The 26029-nt window shown below is 47.7% G+C and overlaps 1 protein-coding gene across 4 annotated transcripts; it reads right to left on the bottom strand.

Moving 5' to 3' along the window:
• Positions 1–13713: 13713 nt before the first annotated feature.
• On the bottom strand, positions 13714–20114 carry COPS7A (COP9 signalosome subunit 7A). 4 transcript variants are annotated; one of them, XM_022577427.2, is made up of 8 exons: positions 20003–20114; positions 19317–19521; positions 17333–17408; positions 17020–17108; positions 15721–15947; positions 14967–15072; positions 14706–14857; positions 13714–14556 (listed from the first exon to the last, which is right to left on the bottom strand). In XM_022577427.2, the coding sequence occupies exons 2-8, from the start codon at positions 19476–19478 to the stop codon at positions 14517–14519; spliced, it is 852 nt and encodes a 283-aa protein (XP_022433135.1). In that variant the 5' UTR covers positions 19479–19521; positions 20003–20114; the 3' UTR covers positions 13714–14516. The 4 variants fall into 4 exon arrangements, with proteins under 4 accessions (XP_022433135.1, XP_022433138.1, XP_089776355.1 ...); XM_022577430.2 differs by having other exon boundaries at positions 15721–15923; XM_089920229.1 differs by lacking the exon at positions 20003–20114 and adding an exon at positions 19976–19993.
• Between the last annotated feature and the right edge of the window lie 5915 nt (positions 20115–26029).

The following is a 26029-nucleotide window of genomic DNA, read 5'->3' as shown; positions in this document are numbered from 1 at the left end:
TGCTCTTTTCCCTGTTCAATTTCAACCCTCCTGTCTCCTTCTGGTCACCTTACCTTCCCTCTCTCTCTGTGCGTGGCCTTCTTAACTCAAGTTCAAGCCCAGCACCTCAGTGGTACCGCAGTGGGGCTGTCAGAGCTCTGGTGGGTGAGAAGCCGCAGCGGATGCGGCCAGGCTGGGCCGGGGGTGAGACCAGCGGCGGCTGTCCTGCCAGCTCCCTCGCTTTCACTGTACCTTCGCTCATCGGGGGGATCACGGGGCATACCTGTAGGCACCTGAGGAGCTTTCTGCCCCTTGTCCTTGGGCTTCTTTCTGGCCTGCACTGTGGGCGGGAGCACTTGGGGTGCAGAGCAGGAAGAAGCCCAGACAACCCCACGCGGGTCTTCAGAGGGGAGGAACTCGGGTCAGCAGCGTTCTTCAAAACCTCCAGCCCCAGTTGTTGAGAACTTGAGCCCAGGGAAGGAGACCAGGGAAGAAAACTAGCCTGGAACCTGAGCAGCATTGGACGGGCCCGAGGCACTCAAATTTCTCAAGACGCTCCTCCCTGCTCGACCCGGCTCAGCAAATGGGTCGCTGTGTTCCTCCTGGGGACTCTTCAGTGATGGCAAGTGCTTGTGAGAGTCCGAGGGCGGTTTCTGCTTTATAAACATCTTCTGTCCTTGTCAGTGGGTAAATCAAAGGCAAAAACAGCCTGCTCGAGGCCCCAGGTCCTCTCAGGGAAGGGGATTTTCCCCACGTCCTTGATGGACAAACAGATTCAAGAGGATTTGTCCATCCTGATGATGTAGAAGGCATAAGGAGCAGAATATAGAAATCAGAAAGGGTCTGAGTGTCTATAGAGTTTATTTCTGGGACATTTGAAAAAACTCACAGCCAAAGAGTTTCCAAGGGATAGATATTAACAGTCTTTGTAAACTATGACATCACACAAATGTTTATTTTTGAATTTTATATATATGTATATACACACACATATATGTCAATGTGTGTATCCATCTATTTATTTGTATTTATATATTTATGTTGTTGTTGTTATATGCCTTACCATTTTGACTTCTGTATAAGGTCAGAAGTCTGGCTCCATGGCGCAGCCTGGGGGGTAAGCATCAATCTATAGCAACTCTGAATATTAAAGATGGTTATATGTTATGTTGATCAAGTCGGAAGCTACTTTTCTGAAAAGGGGACTGTTTGATTTGCCTTTAGACCAAATTGAAGAATTCATGTATTAGAGCAGCTCTAACTCATGTTATGCTGCAATGAATTAAAGATAAATTTAAATTTTAAAAAAACAAAAGAGGATTTTTCTAGTCTCTCAACAAGCAGAGACGAAGGTGAGCTTGGCCAGCAGGCACCGACGTCCTATCCAGGGCAGGTACTGAGTCAGTAAACAGGCCACTAACGATGCTCCACCAGTGTCAACGGAACCAACCCAGTGGCTAAGAGAATCCAGGAATCCCAGAAGTCAAACAGGCAGAGGGAATTCCTCTCCGCCTGGGTCCTGAACTGGGGATGATGGAGCTCAAAGCGCCCACAGCCCTCAGCTTCCGGTGTAACCTGTGCTCTGTCCAGATTGCACATGGCTCCTCCCTCTGGGTGTGGGAGGAGCTGTTGTCAGTCCCTTGAAGAGGCGGCTCAGCCCTGCCACCAGCCCAGTCATTTGTCCTTGGGCAGGTCCCTCCCTTCCCTGGACCTCAGCTGTGGGGTCCCTACTCACGACAGCTCAAGCCCAACCTCTCAACCTGGATTCCATTCCCAGTGCCCATGCTCCTGGGCACAGTTCGGAGTAGGGGCTGGAGCAGGACAGGGGCTGCCCTGGTTTCAATCCAGGTGAGTCATCCAGTGCTTCACAGGCTTTCCCATTTGGGTCCTGGCTTCAGACACAGAAACCAACCAGTTTTCACCCCTGATCCCTGCTCTTGGGCGAGGACCACCCTGCTACCCAGCACGTATTCGTAGGGCCCGTGACAGCATTTTTCAGCAAGGGTACGTGGTGGGGCATTGGGTGTTAGCAAAGTTGAGTGAGACGCTCTAGAACCAGCCCCCTGGCCCTTTCCTGACCTGTCTACCATGTGGGGTGAGAGCCGGGGAGTAGACACAGGAAAGGACTCTCAGGAAGAATGCTGACACTTTACTTCCAGGTCCGCGTCCGGAACGGCCCCGCCTCATTCACAATGCCCACCCACAACCCCCCTCCCGCTCAGTCCTCTGCCTGACAGGTGTCCAGGGCACATGGCCACACTCGGACTACTTCCCCCACCCCAGAAAATTACAGGTTGGGAGAGGCTGATACTTGGTGGGAGGCTGTGAATTAGAGGAGTGGAATTACGACTACAGACTGGTACAAGCAAGCCCGGGCCACGCCGCTTACCTCTGACCCTGACGAAGAGTCTTAATCTCTCAACGTCGGTTTCCTGCTTTGTAAAATGGGCCTTCTTCTAGGCTCTGGTGGCAGTGGGGACATGGATTCATCCCTCAGAATTATGAGGATTGGGTGAGTTAGTACAGAGGAAGCATTTGACACAGTGCACAGGATGGATGTCTGATTTCGCCCCCATTACCCTGCCCCTGTCCTGCACCTTCAGTGCTCTAGGGTGGCCCTCACGCCGGGTTCCATCCTCAGGACCCCTGAGATACCTTCAGACACAGCCTCGAAATGGTCTTACTGGCTTTGCATCAGCCTCCGTTCTCCCAGCTACCGACTATTATCTTTCACCCTTTCATGCTTCACAGACCAACATGTAGAAATGTTTGGGGCTGTGCTGACCCAGTCCTGCTTGCAGTTTGGGAGTTTTCCCCTCCTAGGGTAACAAGGCCTCAAGTCCTAGTAACACCCTTTACCCAATGCCCCCTTCCTCTGCCCAGTGCCCAAGTCCTATAACCAGGTTACCCAGAGAACCAGGAGCTGATCCACAAGAAGAACCCAGGGTCTGGTCTCCCAGCCCCCATATTTCAAGTCCATTTAACTCCACAGACCTGTCCTGCCTCGATGCCCTGAGTTTTAGGAATGGGTCATTCCCACGCTGAGGGAGAAGCAAGGGTCAAGGATTCCTTCTCCCAGGCCACTGCAGTGGGTCGGGGTAAGGAAAAGTTACCCTTAACCTCTCTCCCTCTTAGACATCAGTGGGTTCTTCAGACAGGAGAAGCGGGAGCCTGATGTGGCGGCACTAGGAGGGAGAGATGAAGACGGATAGGCACAGGAGGCACCAAGAGGTGAGAAACGAGCACGGAGATGGGGCACAGGGAGAGACCTGGTGTAGCTGCTCCCCAAAGGAGCCTCCCAACTCGCCTCTATCCCCAGCGAGAGGCTGCGGGGGGGCAGGGCGCTGGTGTGGCTTAAGGGAAGGGTACCTGAGGGGCCAGGGGTGCAGAGGCTGGCAGAGCTGTGGTAAGAAGGTGGGCCTGAAGCCCCTCTCTGCAGAGTGCTGACGGGCTCTGAGCCTTCCCAGCCTCAGTGTCTGGCCTTAAACAGTATCTCCAGGGAGACAGGGAGAAGCAGGGAGTCCTTCCCCTTCTGGGCTCCGCCCCGCTCCCCACACACACACCCCGCCCCGCTCTGGACCATCCCTGAGAGGAGCTGGGTCAGCAGTCAGGGTCGCTTGAGCTTTTTCTCTGCCTTTTGTGACTCTTCTTCCCTGAAGGCTTATCTTGAAGATGGGAATAGGGTGCTGCCCTGGTTTCTCCCAGTATCCATCCCACCCTCGTCATCTTCTCTGTCACCTGCCACCTGGATGACTTGCAGGTTCTGAACAATTATCCCCAAGATGTTAGTGTCTTCCAGCCGGGAGACCAACTAAGTGTCTGAAGGTGTGCAGCCAGGACATTTGGACACATGAAGCTGGAGAGAAGCGGGCATGAGAAAGGGCCGCAGAGGTGGGATTGAGTCTCTAAAAGAAGGAGCAGAAATACCCTGGGAAAGGTCAAGGTGACACTGATGTGGGAAATGGTCTGATGAAAGTAAACAAAGCTAGATTCTTAGAAAACCACTGGTGAGGGACTTCCCTGGCGGTCCAGTGGTTAAGACCGTGCGTCCACACGGGGGGCACAGGTTTGATCCCTGGTCAGGGAACTAAGATCCCGCATGCCCCACAGTACGCCACCCCCCCCGCCACTGGTGAACTTAAAGATATCCTAGATTTGGGGTGGGGGGGGATTCCCAATTCACAGGGAATGTGGCACAGAAGGACAGAAGCTGATTCTCAATACAGATAGAACTTAATTCAAGCAAACCCAGTATATGATATAAATAGCAATGTTAGAGTTGAAATAGACCTCTGAGATCGCCTTCTCTGGACGTTCCCCAAAGTGGCGGCAGATCAGAATTACCAGCCCAGACCCACTAAAGCAGAATCTCGAGGTTGGAGAGAATTCCAGTGCAGCTTAGCAACGATTACAGATACCATCCAAACCTGCTCCCATTTTATTGCTAAGTGACAGGTGACTTGTTGAACACCATACAGCTACCTAGCAGCACTCAAGAGCCAGGACTCAAAGTCCAGACTGACACAAATGATACTAATATGCTGTACAGCATGATTCACCATGGGGGCCCTTTAAATAGAAAGTTCCTGGATGATTTTTCTTTTTTTTTTTTTGGCCTCGTGGCCTGCAGGATCTTAGTTCCCTGACCAGGGATCCAACCTGCTGTGCCCCCTGCATTGGAAGTGCGGAGTCTTATCCACCGGACCTCCAGGGAAGTCCCCCCACTTGATGATCTTTTTAAATTTCAAATTTATATTAACATTTACCCAAGTAATAGCATAGTGTTTAGAACGATGGATGCCGGTAGCCCAGCATGTCCGTTTTTTTCAATATTTTTTTAACATACAATAAAACTTCTGTGTGTGTGTTCTTTGAGTTTGAACACGTGCAGATGTGTGTAAGCACCACCGCAATCAGGACCACAACAGTCCCATCACCCCCAGACCCCCTCCTGCTGCTCCTTTGCGGCCACCCCTCCCTCCAGCCCTAACCCCTGGCAACTGCTGATTTGCCCACCATTGCTATAGTTGCGCCATTTCCAGAATGTCACATAATGAAATCATACACAGGCATAGCTTGTTTTATTGTGCTTTGCTTTATTGTACTTCACAGATACTGCGTCTTTTACAAATTGGACATTTGTGGAAACCCAGCATCGAGCAAGGCTGTCGGTACCATTTTCCCAACAGAATTTGCTCATTTCATGTCTCTGTGTCACATTTTGGTAATTTTGGCAATATTTCAAACTTCCTCATTGTTATTATATTTGTGATGGTGATCAGTGATCTTTGATGTTACTATTGCAAAAATATTATGAGTTGCTGAAGGCTCAGATAATGGTTAGCATTTTTTAGCAATGAAGTATTTTTTTCTTAAGATTTGTTTTATTTACTTGTTTATTTATGGCTGTGCTGGGTCTTCGTGGCTGCGTGCAGGTTTTTCTCTAGTTGCGGCGAGCAGAGGCTACTCTTCGTTGCAGAGCACGGGCTCTAGGCGTGCGGGCTTCAGTAGTTGCAGCATGCGGCCTCAGTAGTTGCAGCTCGCGGGCTCTAGAGTGCGGGCTCAGTACTTGTGATGCATGGGCTTAGTTGCTCCGAAGCACGTGGGATCTTCCCGGAGCAGGAATCGAACCCCTGTCCCCTGCATTGGCAGGCAGATTCTTAACTCCTGGACCACCAGGGTAGTCCCCAGCAATGAAGTATTTTTCAATTAAGGTATGTACATTTTTTTAGACATAATGCCAGTGCACATATAATAGACTAGAGTATAAACATTACTTTTTTATGCACTGGGAAAACCAAAACATTCATGTGACTTGCTCTGGAACCAAACCAGCAATAAAGGTATTGCCTGTGGTACGTAAACTTTTGAGAGTGGCTCTTACACTCAGCGTAATGCCTTCTAGATGCACTCACGTTGTCGTGTGTATTAATAGCTCCCTCCTTTCTATTGATGAGTACTATTTTACTGTGTGTTTATAGTTTACCCATTCATCTGTCAAAGAACATTCCAGTTGTTTCCAGTTTTTGGCAATTACGAACAGGAGTGCCATAAACAATCATGTACACGTGTGTGAACATGTTTTAATTTCTTTAGGAGTGAAATGGCTTGGGATTGCTAGGTCACATGGGTAAGTACATATTTAACTTTGGGAGAAAATGCCAAACTGTTTCCCAGAGTGGCTGCATCATTTTGCATTCCCACCAGCAATGTAAGAGAGTTCCAGTTGCTTTATATCCTTGCGAGCATTTGGTATTGTCAGTTTTTATATTAGGGGTGTGGGTATTCTTTTATTCACAGTGAGATATTTATAGACATCTCACCATTGGTTTTAATTTGTACTTCCCTGATGATTAATGATGTTGAACATCCTTTCATGTGCTTATTTGTCATCATTATAGCCTCTTGGATGAAGGGTCTAAGTCCTTCAGTCATTTTTTTCAAAATTGGGTTATTTTCTTACGGTTGTTTTAAGGGATCTTTGTATATTCCAGTTAGAAGTCTTCTGTTAGATAGGGATATGCAAATATTTTCTCCCATTCTGTAGTTTATCTTTTCCTCCTCTTGGTGTGGTCTTTTTCAAAGCAAAAGTTCTGAATTTTTTTTTTTTTTTTGCGGTACGCCGGCCTCTCACTGTTGCGGCCTCTCCCATTGCGGAGCACAGGCTCCGGACGCGTAGGCCCAGCGGCCATGGCTCACGGGCCCAGCCGCTCCGCGGCATGTGGGATCTTCCCGGACCAGGGCACGAACCCGTGTCCCCTGCATCGGCAGGCAGACTCCCAACCACTGCGCCACCAGGGAAGCCAAAAGTTCTGAATTTTGATGAAGTCCAACTTACCACCTTTTTCTCTTACGAATCATATTTTTGGTGTCATATCTAAGAACACTTTGCCTAACTCCTGGTAACTAAGATTTTCTTCTGCTAGCTTCTGAGAGTTTTATAGTTGTACATTTATATTTACATCTCTCTTCTTGGTTGTGTTCTGGTAGCTTGTAACTTTGAGATTTGGTCCATTTCATCTGAGTTGTTGAATTTGTGTGTGGAATTATTCGTAGTATTCCCTTACTAACATTTTAATGTCTGTGGGGTGTGCAGTGATATCTCCTTTTATTCCTGATACTGGTTATTTGTATCTTCTCTCTTTTCTTTCTCTCTCTCTCTTTCTTTTCTTTTTGGTCACTATGGCTAGAGGTTTATCAATTTTATTGATCATTTCAAAGAATCAATTTTTTGTTTCATTGATTTTAAAAAAAATATTCATTTATTTATTTGGCTACATCAGGTCTTAGTTGGTGCGTGAGGGCTCTTCGTTGCAGCGTGTGGGCTTCTCTCTAGTTGTGGCATGTGGGCTCAGTAGTTGCGGTGTGTGGGCTTAGTTGCCCTGCAGCATGAGGGATCTTAGTTTCCCAACCAGGGATCAAACCCGCGTCTCCTGCATTGGAAGGTGGATTCTTAAACACTGGACCACCAGGGAAGTCCCAATTTTTTTCTTTTTTGGTTTTCATATTCATTATATTCTGCTCTTGTGTTTTCGTTCTACTTGCTTTCTGCTTATTTTTGCTCTTCTTTATGTACCTTCTCAAGGTAGAAGTGCAGATTGTTGACTTCAGACCTTCTTTACTAATACAAGAATTTGATACTATAATTTGTCCTATAATCACTGCTTTAGATGCATCTCATATTTTGATATTTTGTATTTTCCTTTTTGTTAAGTTCACAATATTTTCTAATTTCTCTTGAGACCACATCTTTGATCTCTGGGTTTAGAAGTGTGTTGTTTAGTTTCCAAGTGTTTGGCAATTTTCCTGTTATCCTTCTGTTATTGATATCTAGTTTTAATTACATTATGGTCAGAAAATATACTTTGTATGACCTTAAGTCTTTTAAATTTGCCGAGGTTTGTTTTATGACCCAGGATATAGTCTATCTTGGTATAATAAATGTTCCAAGTGCACTTGGGGGAAAAAAGGGTTTTCTGTTGTGTTGGGGGAGTGTTCTATAAATTTCAGTTAGTTCCTATTGGTTGATGGCATCATTCAGTTCTATATACTTCTAATATATTCACTGATTTTCTGTTTACTTGTTCTGTTGATTACTGGGAGAGCAGTTTTGACATTTCTCTTTTACTATAATTGTGGATTTGTTCATTTTCTCCTTAATATCTATCAGTTTTTGCTTCATGTATTTTGAAGCTCTGTAGTTAGATGCAGAGACATTTAGAATTATGTCTTCTTGGAAAACCAAAGTTTTTATCATTGTTCTTCAATGTTCTTCTTTATCCCTGGTAATTTTCTTTGCTCTGAAGTTAATTTGTCTGATATTACTACAGCCACTTCAAGTTTCTTTTGATTAGTATTTGCATTGTACATCTTTTCCCATCCTTTTACTTTTAATCCACCCATGTCATACTTAAAAATGGCTTTTTTGATGGCAACATATAGTTGTATCTTGGTTTTTTTAATCCATTTTGATAATTTCTGTCTTTTAATTGGTGTAGTTAGGCTACTTATATTTAATTATTATATTTGGATTTATTTCTATCAACTTATATGTATCTGTTTCGTCCTCTGTTTATTTTTATTTTTTTTAAGAGTTAATTTATTTTTTTTTCTTTTGCTGCACGTGGGCCTCTCACTGTTGCGGCCTCTCCCGTTGCGGAGCACAGGCTCCGAACGCTCAGGTTCAGCGGCCATGGCTCACGGGCCTAGTCGCTCCGCGGCATGTGGGATCTTCCCGGACCGGGGCACGAACCCGTCCCCTGCATCGGCAGGCGGACTCTCAACCACTGAGCCACCAGGGAAGTCCAAGATTTAATTATTTATTTACTTTTGGCTGCATTGGGTCTTTGTTGCTGCACGCAGGCTTTCTCTAATTGTGGCGAGTGGCGGCTGCTCTTTGTTGCGGGGCGAGGGCTTCTCCTTGCGGTGGCTTCTCTTGTTGCAGAGCACGGGCTCTAGGCGCTCGGGCTTCAGTAGTTGTGGCTCACGGGCTCTAGGCGCTCGGGCTTCAGTAGTTGTGGCTCACGGGCTTAGTTGCTCCATGGCATGTGGGATCATCCCAGACCAGGGCTCAAACCCTGTCCCCTGCATTGGCAGGTGGATTCTTTTTTTTTTTTTTTTTTTTTTTTTTTGCGGTACGCGGGCCTCTCACTGTTGTAGCCTCTCCCGTTGCGGAGCACAGGCTCCGGACGCGCAGGCTCAGCAGCCATGGCTCACGGGCCCAGCCGCTCCGCGGCATGCGGGATCTTCCCGGACCGGGGCACGAATCCGTGTCCCCTGCATCGGCAGGGAGACTCAACCACTGCGCCACCAGGGCAGCCCCTGGTCCTCTGTTTATAATTCCACTATGTCTACATTCCAGCCTTCTTTTGGTTTACTTGGATACCATTTAGTATTCCACTTTAGTGATTTTTTCACTAATTTTTAAGTGGTTGCTCTAGGGCAGGATTGGCAAGGTTTTTCTGTAAAGGGCCAGATAGTAAATATGTTTGGGCTCCGCAGGCCACACAATATCTGTTACAACACACAATTCCGACACCATAGTGTGGAAGCAGCCACAGATGATATGTAAATGAATGAAGTGTAAGTATGTTCCAATAAAACTTTATTTACAAAAACAGGTAGTGGGCTGGATTTGGCCTGTGGACTATGGTGTACTAACCCCTGCTCTAGGGATTATAAAATGCATATGTTCACAGTTCACTGAGAATGTGTATCTCACCAATTCCTTTTAAGTGTAGAAACTTGACCATCACCCAGGTCCCTTTGCTTTCATTCCTTTGTGTTGTAGCTGTCACACGTGTTACACCTAAGAGACTGAAAACCCCATTCAGTTAAGCTGTTTAGGTGAGATTCATGCTCACTCTGCAGGTGAGCCCGGGAGTTCCCACAGAGCTCAGTGGGGCCGTTCTCTTGGTTTCCCTCCTTTCTGCAATATCCTGACACTCTCTGGTTCTCTGGGGCTTCCCTTCCCAATCTTCTGGCCCAAAGTTGGGCTAGAAACTAAAGTTTCTCTACTCTGCTGGGCATTTCTCACTGTGTGTCTGGGCCAAGCATCAAGAGAACAAAGAAAGAAAAAAGCAGAGGGGGTTTGCCTCACACTTTTGGGACCAGAGCTCCTGTGGTCAGAGAGAAGGGTTCTCCTCCCTAGAGTTAAGTGCCTGCCAGGCCACTGTTGCTGTCATTGTGCTGCCGCCACCATGGTATTCCCTGGGGCTGGAGGTGGGAGAAGGGAAGAAGAAAAACAGGGGATTTCCCCACTCACTGACCCTTAGGAGTCCCTTTCTGCTCCCTAGATGTGCAATAGAAGACTCCAAAGGGAGCTCTTTCAGTTCACACCTCATGTACACTTCTAGGTTTGGGGCTGTCTTTGAGTCTAATCTGGGCAACACTGGAGGGGGGGAGGGAATGGTAAACCCACCACCCGTTTAGCAGAACTTTGAATTCGCGTGGCTTGCAGGACCCCAGTTCCCCGACCGGGGATTGAACCCAGGCCCTCGGCAGTGAAAGCATAAGTCCCAACCACTGGACTGCCAGGGAATTCCCTACTTTGTTTACTATTTACCATAGATCTCGGATAACTGCTCCATGCATTCTGTCCAGCAGCGTGAGAGAGACAGGGTGGTGTGTGCCTACTCCACTTATGATCTGTGTGACCCTAGGCAGGTTACATAACCTCTCTGTACCACTTCTGTCATCTTTAGAAGGGGATAATGGTGATATTAATCTCAGAATGTTGTTGTGTGTATTAAATGAGTTTATATACCTTAAGCACTCAGAACAGTGCTTGATCACAGTAAGCACTTAATATTATTTATTAGTAATAAATAATATTATTTATTATTAGAAATTATCATAGAAATATTGGAAAATAGAGACAGGCAAAAAGACAAAAATCACCCAAAATCCCAATGCCCAGAAGTATAACATATGCATTATGGTTTGTATTATTTCAGATTTTTCAGTCAAGATATATTTACCAATTGATTGGACAGATGAACAATACGTAAAAGTATAGGACTGGATTCCCCACGCATGCCCCACATTACACATTTCATATTAGGGGAGCTGCAGTAGTCCACAGGATGAAACCTTTCTGCTTCTAGGCCTTCATCCCACTTTTCTTCCCACTCAGATTGCTCATCCTCCCTCCCCTTTATCAGGTTAACTGCTACTTGGGTTTCTAATTTCAATTTAAAGGTCACATCCTGGGAGGAGGCTTTCCTGACCCCAGGCAAGTAGATCCCCTGGTAAGCGCTTTCATGTCACCCTATACTTCTTAGTACTTATCACACTTCTTTTAATTATATAACAATATACTTAAGAACCTCAGAGACAGGACAAGTCCTCTCTCGCGCCCTGTACTCAAAAGTTTCACCTTTGCTCATCATTCTCTTCCAGATGGTGACCCAGGGCCTCTTCACCCGTCCTCCAAGGCCCTGCAGAAGAAGCCTTTTCAGCTGATCTAAGGTGGCACTAATCTGGGCAAGTCTGCTTATATAAATGGGACATCACAGCTCAGAGCTGAGTCAATGAGGGTAGTGAAGTCCCATTTCCAGTCCAATCCCAGAGATTCTAATTCAGTGGGAACTGGGGTCCAGGAATATGCATTTTCAAAAGCTCCCCTGATAATTCTGATGCCGGTGGACCAAAGAAACACTGCCTGAGGTAGGAAACTTCTGACATGCCTTCCAATGATCCCTGCCTTCTGATAGTCACTAGGCTGAACCTGGTGACTAGTAAAATTGATGGGATGTTTCTTCCGTGATTAGGTTACAAAAGACTGATTTCACCTTGCTGATATCTTCTCTCTGGCTCTTGCTCTGATGAACGGGGCTGCCTCTGACATACGGTCAGCCAGGGAATGAAGTCCTTAGACTGACCACCTAAAGCTGATGCATCCTGCTGACAATCACTGGGTGTGCCCGGAAGTAAGTCCTTCCTACTGGAACCCTGAGATGAGACGCCCTCGCTAACACTGTGCTGTAGCCTCGGGAGGGACCCTGAAAACTCAGCAGAGAACTTAGTTGTGCCGATTCCCGGACCATAGAAACTGAGATAATAAATGTGTGTTGTTTTAAGCCACTAAGTTTCAGGGTAATTTGTTACACAGCAAGAGAACTCATACACTGCCTAGACTTGCCCCGCTGAACTCCCTTCTCTCCACCCATGTTGGAAGTTGAACCTAAGCAGAGAATTTCTAACCCCTCTTTAACAGGATCGCGTGAAACATTGACTATAGACATTGCCTTTGCTCTTCTTGTGCATAAAGGTGCGCCCCAGTCATGTTTTTTAGCTATGGAGACTTTGTCTTTACCTTCTAAGTGGCACCTGTTTCATGTGCACGAACTCTGAATTCACAGGAAGCCAAGTTCTCTTCCTCTTCCTCCCTACCATAGTGGTCCAGCCCTGAGCTCCTCTGAGATTGCTGTACAGTAGGGATCAGCATGTGAGAATGTGCAAGTGCCCTAGGCTTGGTTATGCACGGAATCCCTAAATCCTGAACCAAATTCCATGGTCAAAAGCAGCCCCCAAATACTCCACTCCCCCATCTCCAAGCCTTGGGAGCCAAGAGCCCTGTCTTTGTAAATCAAAGACAAATTGCATGTTCATGTCCCTGGGGCTGTGAACGGCGCCTCTCCCTCTTTGGGTGGAGGACCAGGCAGTCCCAGCCCAGCCCACACCAGACTGTAGAGACACCCACGGAAGGCCGGCACTAGACAGATCAGGGCAGTTGTGGAGTCAGGGCTGGAAGCAGCTTACAGGCAAATGAGATACTAAAGTTCAAGAGAAAAATGGGGCCTAGGCAGGGAAAGGGGGCACAGGCTCGAAGCACCAGCAGTTAGTGACTTCTGCACAGTGGACGGTGTGGGAGGAAGAAGGGGTTTATTTCAGAGACTTAGACTCAAGATGCAACAGGCTCAACAGGCTAGCCTAGGCCAAAGCTAAAGCGAGAGGCCAACAGTGTCAATTCCCGAGACAGGGCCCACTGGACTGGTCCCATTAAGTCTCCGCTGTCCTGCAAGATAACTGGCTCACCCGGACCACTTTTAACCGAAAACTCGGGATCTACCCCCACTTCCAATTCTACAACTGACACCTTTAGGACCAGTAAACAGTAGTCTGTCCTACATCTCCACCTAGAGGACAGCACAAGCTCGGGAGGGCAACTCGGTCAACACTGGGACCCTCAGGAGGCAATCGCCTCTCATGCACGGGCGGGGGCGGGGGGGGGGTAGCTGTCCCTTACACTAGAGCTTCCCAATTCTAGGGCGTGCACAGCAGTGCGCTGAGCCAAGGAGACTAATCCTCCCAGCATGCTGCTTGGACGCTCTGCCTTGGACGGGGACAGGAGCCCGACTGCTGCTTCTTACTGAGGTGGGAGAGTCCTGTGTGGTACTGATGCAAAAACTGAAGTTTACTATCAACTCTTCCGCCTACAATACTATAAGGTGGAAGGAAACAGGCTGAACTCAAGCTCCTTGAGAGCAGGGACAGTGCCCATCGCTTTGGACCTCCAGAGCCTACCACATGCTGGTGCTCGGTGAGCATCCCCTGCTTCTTAAAGAATGCCGAGATGCTGAGCCAATCTGGCCAGAGTCAAACGGCCCACGATCTAGGTCTCCAGTACCTGGTTCTTTTGTTTTTCCGGCACTTTGCTTTAGAGTGGACTGGGAATGAGCCTTCTTCCCATCCACAAACACCAAAGACAGAAGACACCCAGTTCAGGGCGTGTTTGTAGATAGACTTCTCATAGATTTATTTCTGTGTCATGTTATATATAGATATACGTATATATACTCTTTTTATACAATCTATATCCCCTGCCCTTCCACACAAAACTCAGAGAAGGAAGTGTAAATCCTTCCAGGATTGCCATCAGGCTTTCTAAGACAGCCAGGGCCAAGAAAGGACCATCTCACAACAGCTCAAGAAACAGCTGCCCTGAGGCTCTGGGGTCATCGAAGCAGCAGCGCTCCCAGGACCCAAGGGGAGGAGAGGACAGGAAACAACTGCAGTGACAGGATTCTAGGATGTGAGTGTCCAGTGACTCCTAGAAGGGCTCCCAGAACTCTCAGGGTGGGAATAAAGGTGGGAGCCCTATGGCTCTTCAGATGCTGCCCAAACAGGCGGCTGGGCAGGAGGCTGGGCATGCAGGGCTGGGGCGGAGGAAGGGGAAGGGATCACGTGTGGGTTATGCTGGAGACACGGCAGCCCCACCCACTCAGTGACGTATAATAAACAGGGACAGACGCTGACTCCTAAAGAAATAGGGGAGGGAGCGTGGCAGGAAGAGGGGACAATGGGACACACAAGAAAGTTACGTGAAACAAAAAGTACCAACAAAAACACGACTTGTACTTGCCTCCCCCCAGAGACAGTGTGGTCTATGCCTGGGGGTGTGGGAGAGAAGAAGGGAGGTGACGGGTCATGAACTAGGTTATCAGCTGGCCAGGGGCACAGGAAGGCTCTCTGAGGACTCCTAAGGGGCAGGCAGGCAGCTAGGACCCCACATCCCGGAAGAAACGACAGTCCCTTCAGTTCGACTTGGACCAAATCTTGGCGCTCCCTCGGAGCCTGGCAAGGGGAAGAGAGAGAGAGAGGCTGCAGGGAACCCCCTCAGCGCCGCAAGCTCCCCCGTTCCCGACCCCCACGCAGGTGACTGGAGGAACGAGGAAGCAGCAGCAGGGCCCCCAGACGCCGGCGGCTCCGCCGCAGCCGCTCACCCCTTGCCCTTCGAGGCTTTCTTGCTGGGCTGGCGCTGGTTGCTGCCTGGAGCCGGTTCCCTCAGCTCCGTCAGGTGCTGCTCGGGCTCCTGAGACGTGGCCGCGGCGGCGGCAGCTGTTGTGACTTTAATGGTTTTTTTCAGGTTGGCGACCTACGAGGATGAAAGGAGTGGGGAGGACGAGGAAGGTTCCAGAACCTGCCAGCCCCTGCCCACGTGGTCTGCCTGCGGCCGTCACTGCCCGGGACGCCCGCCTGCTCACCTCGCTCTCAATGTGCTGCTTCAGGCCCAGCTGCTGCTCCTTGTGCTGGTTGGCGCGGCTCACCTGCTCCTCGATGCCTGACAGCACCACCTCGCAGCCCACACACCTGCGGGAACGAGGGTCAGCAGAGGAGGGCTGTGATCAGGCTCACGAAAGAGAGACTCGCAGACACCCCCAAGCCCGGCCATCCAGACCGCTGTCTGAGTCAGAAGCCTTGCCAGGGCACCGGGGAGCCACCTGCGACAATATTCCCAGGAGCCAGCAGGACACTCAGGTAAGATACGGGAGGAGAGAGAAGTGCCCGGAGTGATGTGCAAGATGGGAGTAGGAACTAAAACCAAAACAGGGTGGGGGAGGCAAAGAGGAAAAAGAGGAGGTGTCTTAACAAGCTCAAGTCAGACAAGAACACAGAAAACAGAAGCGGGAGAGGCCCGTGGCCTGTGGACAGGGCTGCTCACTGACCAGGGGGCTGCATGCAGCCGGAGACACGTGATCCACACCGCAGGGGGTGCGCTCAAGAGTACCACCCCCTCCCTCCCCCGGTTACTGCATCGAGGACGCGCCTCCCGCCTCCTGCCCCCCAGGCCCTCCTCCACTCTTTTTCTCCCTCAGAAGCCTCTGGAGGAACGAGCTCACTCCCCTTCATCCTCTTGGGTTCCACCTCTGCCTCCCGGCCCAACTCGCCCCCCTCCAAAGCATCCCTCCCTTTCTTGGGGCGAGCAGGGAAGGGACGGCGCCGGGACACAGGTCTCACCACTCCTGCAGGGTTCGGGCGATGGCACTGAGGTCCTGGCGCTGGATGTCCCGCCCGATGCTGTAGTCCACCTCCAGCCGCTGGTTGCGCTGGTCCAGGGAGCCGCGCAGCACGTCGGCGTACACGGCCTCGATGACGAGGTCTTCCAGCTGCCGCACGTTCCGCAGGGCCAGGGCCTCCAGCAGCTCTGCATATGGGATGCACTGGGGCCCGAGGGCGGGCTGGGGCTGTGAGGTTCCGCAGCAGAGAAGGGCTTCCAAGGTCCTTCTTCCCTCCTTCCCCCCCGGCTACCCTCCGCGCCTACTCCTAAATCGTTTCCTCTAAGAGCCTGGTTCTAAGGTAAAATAAATAAAAGTACTCCCACCTGAGAAATAACGTGAGAAGAACAATCTTACATAAAAGACATATGCTCCCCTACTCCCTTCCCTCCCCCACCCCAGGGTGACATCTGCCCGGATGTCCATCCTCTGGCCCAGCTCAGGACACAACACGGACCTGGTCAAGATGAGCTTGACATAATGGGAGGATGTGGTGTGGGAGAGGTCTGGAGCTACTCTGTTTACCATTTATACTCTGTCTACCTCCAAAGAGGCACCTTGCAGCAGACAGCCCGGTTTAAGTAAAACCATGAGCACACCGAGGGTCAGTAACAACTGGGAGACGCAGGCGGGCGGAGGCGGAGAGTTAACAAAAACAGAACCCAACTGGATATACAAAGACACTTCTGGCTTATGTATTTCTTTCTTTCTTTTGTTTTTTTTGGTCACGCCGCGCAGCTTGCGGGATCTTAGTTCCCCGATCAGGGATTGTTGAACCCGGGCCACCTCAGTGAAAGCGCCGAGTCCTAACCAGTGGACCGCCAGGGAATACCCTGGGTTCTGTGTTTCTTATTTTAGCAAACAGAAGCTGGCACCTCCCCAGAAGAGAGAGCTTCGTTCCAGCTCTGGATGCCGCGGCTGTCTGCAGAGGACTTTACGGCGGGGGGAAGAGGGGGCCGCTGAACGACAGTGAGCGGTATCCTAGTTGCTATTCTGACCCCAAACATAAAAGGTGTTTTAATTAGAACTTAAGTTGGTTGAAAAAGAAAAACAAAATAGAAAACTAGGAGAATAATATTCAGCCCCAAAGGCCGTAGGTAACAGAGTTCAGACACAGACCCTGGAGGGGCACGGGGCGAGGCAGGAAAAAGCAACACGGTGGTCAAAGGCTGTCCAAGTGCCATTCCCTTCAGATGGACCCTCGAGAAGGGAGATACAGAAGGGCTCTCTGTGCCTCAGGACTGGGGGGACTGTCACTCACCTTGACTTTGGCAGCCAGGGTGACGACTGACAGGTGTCGAAGCTTATTCTTCTGAGCCTCTGTGAGTGGGGGAAGATTCCGGGCTTCAGCTAGAAAAAAAAAAGACAAAGAAATCCTGATTTCACATTTGTGGAAAGCCCTAGCCTCCTTCCCGTGCCTTTTTTTTTTTTTTTTTGAGTTTTCCATGCCAATTCAGGTCTTGACCCTGACCCTGTGTACTTAAGGGATCTAAGTCGGGTATCCCAGGAATTTCTTCTAAGTCCCTCGGTAAACTGCCCTTCCCCCACCTCCAGTCTCCAGCCCCTCCTGTTACCTAAGTAGTCAGCATACGTCCCATAAGCAAACACCGTGAGCAGCCGGAACGTGGAAGCAAAGTCACTCTCAGCCAGCTGTGAGAACATGATGGGAGAGAAGAAGTGACAGGAAGGGCCTCTCTCTCCACCTTCCCAGCCTTACCCAGTTTGAGCTCCACTTTGTGGCCCCAGTCTTCCCCTCCAACATTAGCTTCCCAGCTCACCGAAAGGAGCTCTCTGCCTCTCTGACCACTCTCCCCACAGGAAGGCCTCACTTCCGCCTCCAGGCCTTTGTTTACACTATCCCCCAATCCGCAATGTCCTCTTGCTCCATCTGCCTCCAATTCCTACCCTAAATTCAGAGTTGAAAACTTTCAGTGTTTAGTATCTAACACACGCACACCATGCACACCCCCCAAACACTGCAAACTGTGTTGTCTGGTCCTTAGAGTATATTTAGCATTTCTGAATTTGAATACCTTTAGGGGGTCTGCTGTACCCTCCAATTCACCAAAGACTTCTGCCTCAGCCTCACTCCCTTCACGGCTGCACGAACTGAGCAGGCACTGGGATTTGTGGCCTCTGCTTCAGACCGGCCTCACCCGGGAGCTTTCATCACCCAAGCCGGTCCACCCAGACCTCCTCTCCTACCACTGATCACCCACTTAGTCAATCGAAGCCCACCTAAGGTTGTTACCTAAGAATATCTTTCTTTTCAACAAGATTACAGATGTGGTCTCTGGTATCCCACTTAGGTCTAGCAGAGCTGTGCATGTAAGTTGGCTCTGCTGATAAATACTTGCTAAATAAATGATTTACACATGGATATCCATTCATCTTCTCGCTGCAACTGGAACGTAAGTTTCACAAGGGGAGCACTGTATCTTGTGCTTTTCTGGTATTCCCAGATGACTAGCAGAGTGCTGACAGGCACCCAAAACACACTTCTTTTCCTTCACCCTGATTCTCTTTAATTCCACTGCAGAGGAGAGCAGGGAAGGAAGGCAGCCAGTTTTCTTTGGACCAAAAGGATTCCATAAGGCTAAATTCATTGACTCAATCACTGGCACTCAAAAACCTAACTCATACCTGTCCACCTACCACTGTCATAACATCTCAGGGCTTCGGCTGGCGTCACCCATCTTGGCAACCTACTCACTGGGCTTTAAACTCTTAACTCTGCCACTTCCGTGTGAACAGTTCTCTCTGCTGTGTTCCTAGCATCTTGCCATGTGTCTTTGGGAAAAAGATAACTTCTACCTTATCAAACTTAAGTGAATTAGCATATGGTGCAAACGGGAGAGAACAGGTCATGCCAATTTCACATTCATTCATTCCTTCCACTTGTACCAGACTTTATACTTTCCCATAATCTCATCTGATTTCTACAATAGTGAGGGGCAGTATCAGGTCCTTTTTTTTTATGAGGTACGCGGGCCTCTCACTGTTGTGGCCTCTCCCGTTGCGGAGCACAGGCTCCGGACGCGCAGGCTCAGCAGCCATGGCTCACGGGCCCAGCCGCTCTGCGGCCTGTGGGATCTTCCCGGACCGGGGCACGAACCCGTGTCCCCTGCATCGGCAGGCGGACTCTCAACCACTGCGCCACCAGGGAAGCCCTCAGGTCCTTTTTTTTTTTTTTTTTTTTCCTCAGGTCCATTTTTAAAACACAATTTAGGCCCTAAAATAAAAGTGACCTGATCAAGGCAATATGATTATTAAGAGCTACGACACTGATGGAGACAGGCTAGAATCAGGTCTCCTATTCTGAATCACAGGCTCTTTTGCTTAAAAATGAAAAATACTGGGTTTTACAGATCATTCATCTCCAAAGGGGAATTAAGAGGTTTGCTTGCCTACTTACTTCTGCAAGCTGCCAGTTAATAATCACCATATTCTTGTTCAACTGAATGGTTATGGGGTTGCAGAATGAGCCCTGCCCACCCGTTCTCAAATTCAAACTTTAGCCCCAAGCCTCCCTGGGTGCTATCCAGGCCAAGAACCCACCTCTCTAACATTAGGCATATCCAGCAGTTCCCCAAACACGTAGACACCAGGGGCCTCCAGCACCTGGTGGATGAGAGTGGCCAGCGCTGCCCCCTTGGCCGACTTGGCCAGGAGCAGAAATTGCTCCTGGTTCTGCCCTGTCACCTTCACCTCGGCACTCATGGCTGCACTGAGCTGGGGGTACCTGGGCTCAGGAAGTCTGGAGCTGCAAGGAAAGAGGATGTGAAGCTGGAGGTTCCTGAACTGGGGAGGATGGAAAGCACAAGGCCTAGGACCTCTATTGCAGAGGCACTGAGCCACTTTTGCAACGAGGAATCAGAGATGGAGCAGTCTAACCCTTGGATCTAGGAATCCTAAATTCGGCCACTTCGATGGCAGCCTGGCTGACACAGGGTTGCCACGCCCACCTCCCCCATCTCTGGGCCTACCCCCAAGTCCCACCAGTGCACCCCACTGAACCCCAAGGCACAGGTCTTAGTGGGGGGAGGAATGTCACACAGTGTCCACCCCAACGACGACGCTCCCTCAAATCGCCACTGTGCCCCGCATGTGCCCCGAAGCACGTGACCTCACCCTCGGGATCCTTCCACGTGGCTCCGCCCCCTCCCTTAAAGAAGCCGCCCAGGGACCGTGGGCTCCCGCCGGCTGCCCCGTCGTACTCTGGGTCAGACCCTGCGGACAGCTACCTGGAAGCTTCGTCTTCCAGCGTACCGGGCGGGGCCACCGCTCCGTCACCTCCGGCAGCTGTTCCCAGCCTTTCCTGCCAACTCCCTGCAGGGCCGCTCTGGCCCCTAAACTCTATGGCTGGCTTCCGGCCGTACTTCCGCTCTTACGGGGCGGGCTTCGGGCGCGACATGCCCCGCCCTTTCCTCTGACTGCTGAAGCTCCCGTGAGCGAAGCAGGCGTTCTGCCCTCTGATTGGCTGTTGCAGAAAGAAGGACGGGCGCCTTTTCTTCGGCTTTTTTCAATAAAACTTTATTCTTGGAAGAGTGCTAGACGCTAAAAGCGGAGGGAACTCCAGGTCTCAGGCCGGTCCCGGCAGTTCTAAGCTGCTTGAGATCTGGACATCTGGCTGCACGGGGTGCCTGAGGCGAGATGAAAGCTGTGATCGTAAGAGAGGGGGAGGAGGAAAAAAGCCTGGTGGGATGAGGAGGTGAGAGGACGGGGACAATCAATAATAGAAGTTGAGCAGCAGAGATCACCTGGGTAGCGCAACCACTCATTTTTTTGGAGGATCTAGAGAAAAGAGTGGACACGGTAAAGGAAATAGTAATAGCTATAGCATGTATCGAATGCTTACTGTAGGTCAGGCATCTTTTAAAATTAAAAATGTATCCCGCTGAATCCTCGTAACTTTACAGCATCCCCACTGTGGCTCCAGAACACCACCTGTCATGATTACCACATGTACTTATAGGGTGATGCTTTCCTACACATTGACTTTTTTAATTCCCGGGAAGGAAAAAAACACTAGGTGGAGGGAAGGCATATATTGTTATTCTCATTTTATAGATCAGAAAATTGAGGCTCATAAGAATTCATAGTTTTCCCTGGAACCCATGTCTTTTCAAACCTGGAGCCAACTTTCCAATTCACTGTGATACTTTAGGGGAAAAAATAAATAAACTAACATTTCTATAGTGTTTTTTATTTCATCCCGGGCTCGCAGAAAGTCAAACGAGAGCAAAGTTAACAGTGTCTTGGAGCCTTTGTGTGAGGCACTGAGCTAACAGCTTTACTTCATTCATTTGATGCTTATAACAATCCATTATTGTTTCCATTTTCCAAATGGAAAAACTGAGGCCCAGGGAAGTTAAGTAATTTATAAGTACTGGAAAGATAAAGGGAAAAAGAAGATAACTGAAAAAAAAATCATAGAACTGGTAGACTGCTGGAGCTGAGGGGACTTTAAGCTCAATGTTTATGGTCCACATGGCTTGGTTCATGATACAAAATGAGAAACAGAAACAGGGAAAGGACAAAGAGAAGGAGAAGAATAAAATGAGGAAGAAGAGGCAGAGGAGGAGAAAGAAGAAGAAGAAATAAATGAAAGAGCTGATACATGAAAGTGAGGAGAAGGAATCAAAGGCATAATAAAGCATCCAAAGTTTGAAGGAACCAAAGAATTAATGAGTCCAACCTTATCCATTTAAAGAGGGAAGGAAAAAGAAAAATATAAGGAAAGAACGAGAAAAGAGGCAATATATATTCTATTATGTGCCAGGCCTTTATTTGTTCAACGTTTTAACGACTTTTATTATTATTATTATTTGGCCTTGTGACATGCAAGATATTAGTTTGCCAACGAGGGACAGAACCCTGCCCCCTGCAGTGGAAGCACAGAGTCTTAACCACTGGACTGCCAGGAAAGTCCCTTAAAGACTTTATATTTTTAGAGCAGTTTTAGTTTTATAGTAAAACTGAGAGGAAGGTACAGAGATTTCCCATATACCCCCTGCTCCCACACATGCATAGATAACCTCCATTATCAACATCAGACACCAGAATGGTACATTTTTTACCTAGGATAAACCTGTATTGACATATCGTAATCACCCAAAGTCCATAGTTTACCTAAGGGTTCACTCTTGGTGGTATACATTCAGTGGGTTTGGAAAACTGTATAATGACATATATCCATAATTATAATATACAGAGTATTTTCCTTGCTGTAAAATTTTTCTGTGCTCTGCCTACTTATCTCTCCCCGCCTCCTACCCCTGGCAACTACTGATATTTTTGTCATCTCCATAACATTGTCTTTTCCAGAATGTCATAGAGTAGGAATCATACAGTATGTAGCCTTCTCAGATTGGTTTCTTTCACTTTAAGTTTCCTTCATGTCTTTTTGTGGCTTGATAACTAATTTCTTTTTAGTGCGGAATAGCATTCCATCGTCTGGATGTACCACACTTTGTTTATAAATTCACCTACTAAAGGACATTTTGGTTTCTTCCAGGTTTGGGCAATTATGAATAAAGCTGCTATAAACATCCATGTTCAGGTTTTTTGTATGGACATAAATTTTCTACTCCCTCAGGTAAATACCAAGGAGCCCCATTCCTGGATCATATGGTAAAAATATGTTTAGTTTTATAAGAAACTGCTAAGCTATCTTCCAACTGGGCTGTACCAATTTGCATTCCCGCCAGCAATTAGTGAGAATTCCTGTTGTTCCACATCCTCACCAACATTCGGTGTTGCCAGTGTTCCAGATTTGGGCCATCCTAATAGGTGTCTAGTGGTATCTCACTATCGTTTTATTTTGCATTTCCCTGATGACATCTGATGTGGAGCTTGCCATCTGTATATCTTCTTCGGTGAAGTGTCTGTTAAGGTCTTTGGTTCATTTGTTAATTGGGTTGTTTTCTTATTTGTTGAGTTTTAATCGTTTTTCATATATTTTGGATAACAATCCTTTATCAGATGTGTCTTTTGCAAATATTTTCTTCCAGTCTGTGGCTTGTCTTATAATTCTCTTGATATTGTCTACCTCAGAGAGGAAGCTTTACATTTTAATTGTCTACCTTATCAATTATTTCTTTCATGTATAATGTCTTTGGTGGCATATCTAAAAAGGCATCACCATACTCGAGGTTATCTAGGTTTCCTCCTATGTTATCTTCTAGGAGTTTAATGGTTTTGCACTTTACACGTAGGTCTGTGATCCATTTGAGTGAATTTTTGTGAAGGGTGTAAAGTCTGTGTCTAGATTCTTTTTTTTTTTTTTTTTTTGCAAGTGGATGTCCAGCACCATTTGTTGAAGAGACTATCTTTGTTCCGTTGTATTGCCTTTGCTCCTGTGTCAAAGATTAGTTGGCTAGGGGTTTCCCTGGTGGCGCAGTGGTTGAGAGTCCGCCTGCCGATGCAGGGGACACGGGTTCGTGCCCCGGTCTGGGAAGATCCCACATGCCGCAGAGCGGCTGGGCCCGTGAACCATGGCCATTGAGCCTACGCGTCCGGAGCCTGTGCTCCGCAACGGGAGAGGTCACAACAGTGAGAGGCCCGCGTACCGCAAAAAAAAAAAAAAAAAAAAAAAAAAATTCGTTGGCTATATGGGAGTCTATTTCTGAGCTCTCTATTCTGTTCCATTTATCTGTTTGTCTATTTTTTCATCAATGCCACACCATCTTGATGACTATAGCTTTATAGTCAGTCTTGAAATCAGATAGTGTCAGTCCTCCATCTTTGTTCGTCTCCTTCAATATTGTATTGATTATTCTGGGTCTTTTGCCTCTCCATATAAATTTTAGAATGGTTTTTGATATCTATAAAATAACTTGCTGAAATTGTGGTTGTGATTGTATTGAATCTATAGGTCAAGTTGGGAAGAACTGATATTTTGACAATATTGAGTCTTCCTATCCACGTACTTGGATTATTTCTTCATTTAATTAGTTCTTCTTCGATTTCTTTCATCAGAGTTTTGTAGTTTTCCTCATAGGTCTTTTACATGCTTTGTTAGATTTATACTTAAGTATTTCACATTTTTTGGTTACTAAATGACATTGTGCTTTTAATTTCGAATTCCACTTGTTCATTGTTGGTATATAGGAAAGCAGTTGACTTTTGTGTATTAACCTTTGTATCCTGCAACCTTGCTATAATTGCTTATTAGTTCCAGGAGATTTTTGTTGTTGTTCATTCTTTCAGACTTTATACATAAATGATTATGTCATCTGCGAACAAAGTCAGTTTTATGTCTTCCTTCCCAATCTGTATACCTTTTCTTTCTTTTTCTTGCTTTATTGCTTTAGCAAGGATTTCCAGTACAGTGTTGAAAAGGAATGCTGAGAGGGGATATCCTTGCCTTGTACCTGACCTTAGAAAGCTTTGAGTTTCTCACTATTAAGTATGATGTTAGCTGTGGGGGTTTTTTTTGGTCTGTGTATGTTGTTGTTGTTCAACTTTTTATTTAACCTTTACAACCCTTTGAGGTGCACATTAATATCTCAGTTAACCTGTGAGGACACTGAGGATCACAGAAGTTAAATAATTTGTTGAAAGTCACCAGTATAAGTGATGGGACTGAGATCAAAATGCAAGTTTGTCTGACTCCAACACTGTGCTAAGAAAGAGAAGAAAAAGCAGAAATGAAAGAGAGAAGAGAGGAGGGAGAAAGAGATAGTCTGAGATCTAGTCCTGATTCATTCAGCTTTACACTAGCTATGACCTTAAAGCGAATTGTGCCATCTTGTGGTAGCTCCTCTTCAGTATCTGCAAAGTAAGAGATTAAGGCCAGCTCTGATTCTGATGTTTTATGGTCCCGTGAGAGAGAGAGGAATAAGAGAAGAAAATGAGGGGACAATTGATAAGGAGAAAAGGAGAATTTGGAGAAAGAAAGGAGGGGTGGTGGACTAAAGAAGTGAGATTAGAAAGGGCAGAGAGAGAAGAGGAGGAGGGGTAGATATGAGAAAGAGAAGAATAGAAATAAGGAAAAAGGGGAAAGTGGGAAGAAAAGTAAAGATCTCCAAGGGAGGATGGGAGCTAATTAAACTTAAGCAAAGATTAGGATGTAACATTTATTCATTCATTTATTACTAAGTGACAGTTATTTACAAGGCCATGTGTCGGTGCTGTGTTTTTAATGCTAAGGGTAGAAAACAAGATGCACTGAAATAAAGCTAGAGAAGCTGTCTGATGTCTAAGAAGTCAGACACATAATAAAATATTCATCAGTGGTTCAGAAGAATATATTTAGCACCTCTTATTGTCAGGCTTTTGTTCTAACTACTAGGGATATAGAAAACATAGCTGCCCTCTTGGTGTTTACATTCTTGTGGTGAGACTCAGGCAGTAAATACATAGGTCCACACGTAAGTGGTCAGGAGCAAATTATGAAGCAAAAAAAACAAGGAAGGGGGATGGGGAATGCAAGAGACATTTGCTCTTTTGTATTCGTAAGGAAAGGCCTCTCTGATAAGGTGACAATGGAGCAGAGACTTTAAAGAAAGAAAAAGGAGCAAGTCATATGGATTTCTGTGGGGACAGTGTCCCAGGCAGAGCAAACTACAAGTGCCAAGTCTCTGAGATGAGAACATATTGATGAATATGAGGAACAGCAAGGGGGCCTGTGGCTGGAGCAGAGTTGAAACAGGCTGGGACCTGGGACCCTTTGCTGCAGTGCTGCAATGCTTGCAACTGGACAAACAGCTCCTGGAGCTACAAGATATAAAGAAACTATAAGGGACTAAAAATAACCATGTGCAAGCACAGTTGGGACAAATTATGAACAAAAAGATACAAAAAGACCCAAAAACTCAACTGCCACTTCACTTCTGCAGAGCCAGGAGCAAAAACAGGGTACTGTGCACGCCCCCGCCCCCTGTACAAAACACCACCCAAGGGGTGAGCAAAACACCTAAGCCACCACTCTGGCCTGACCCCCTGGGACACACCCCTACCATCGCCTTGTATAAGAAACCAGCTCACCGCCCCCTTCGGGGAGCGAGCAATCAAGGGAACCTGCTGTTTGTTCTCGCTACCTCCTGAGGCTGCAGGAGCCCCAGTAAAGTCTTGCCTGAATTTCTTGTCTGGCCTCTAGTCAATTTCTATTGATCTGATACCCTAGTCGGTATCAGAGTGAGAAGGGAGAGAAGTAGTGGCTGAGGTGGGAGAGAGAGCCGGGTGGCCAGGTCATATCAGGCCTTGTGGGTCATGGTAAGGACTTTGGCTCTTACTCTGGGTGAGATGGACACCAGTGGAGGATTTGA

This window comes from Delphinapterus leucas, chromosome 11 (assembly GCF_059928025.1).
Source record: "Delphinapterus leucas isolate spDelLeu-1000000601 "Yukka" chromosome 11, BTC_Dleu_Yukka2, whole genome shotgun sequence".
NCBI lineage: Eukaryota > Metazoa > Chordata > Mammalia > Artiodactyla > Monodontidae > Delphinapterus > Delphinapterus leucas.
This window is presented reverse-complemented; position numbering and strand designations above follow the sequence as displayed.

What these genes read in the sequence shown, in the direction of transcription:
- COPS7A (XM_022577427.2), bottom strand. Translation starts at nt 19,478, where the DNA reads ATGAGTGCCGAGGTGAAGGTGACAGGGCAGAACCAGGAGCAATTTCTG. An exon ending in GACGTATGCTGACTACTTAG is followed by an intron (nt 17,109 to 17,332) that starts GTAACAGGAGGG and finishes TTTTTTTTCTAG; the next exon opens with CTGAAGCCCGGAATCTTCCC. An exon ending in GCCCGAACCCTGCAGGAGTG is followed by an intron (nt 15,073 to 15,720) that starts GTGAGACCTGTG and finishes TCGTTCCCGCAG; the next exon opens with GTGTGTGGGCTGCGAGGTGG.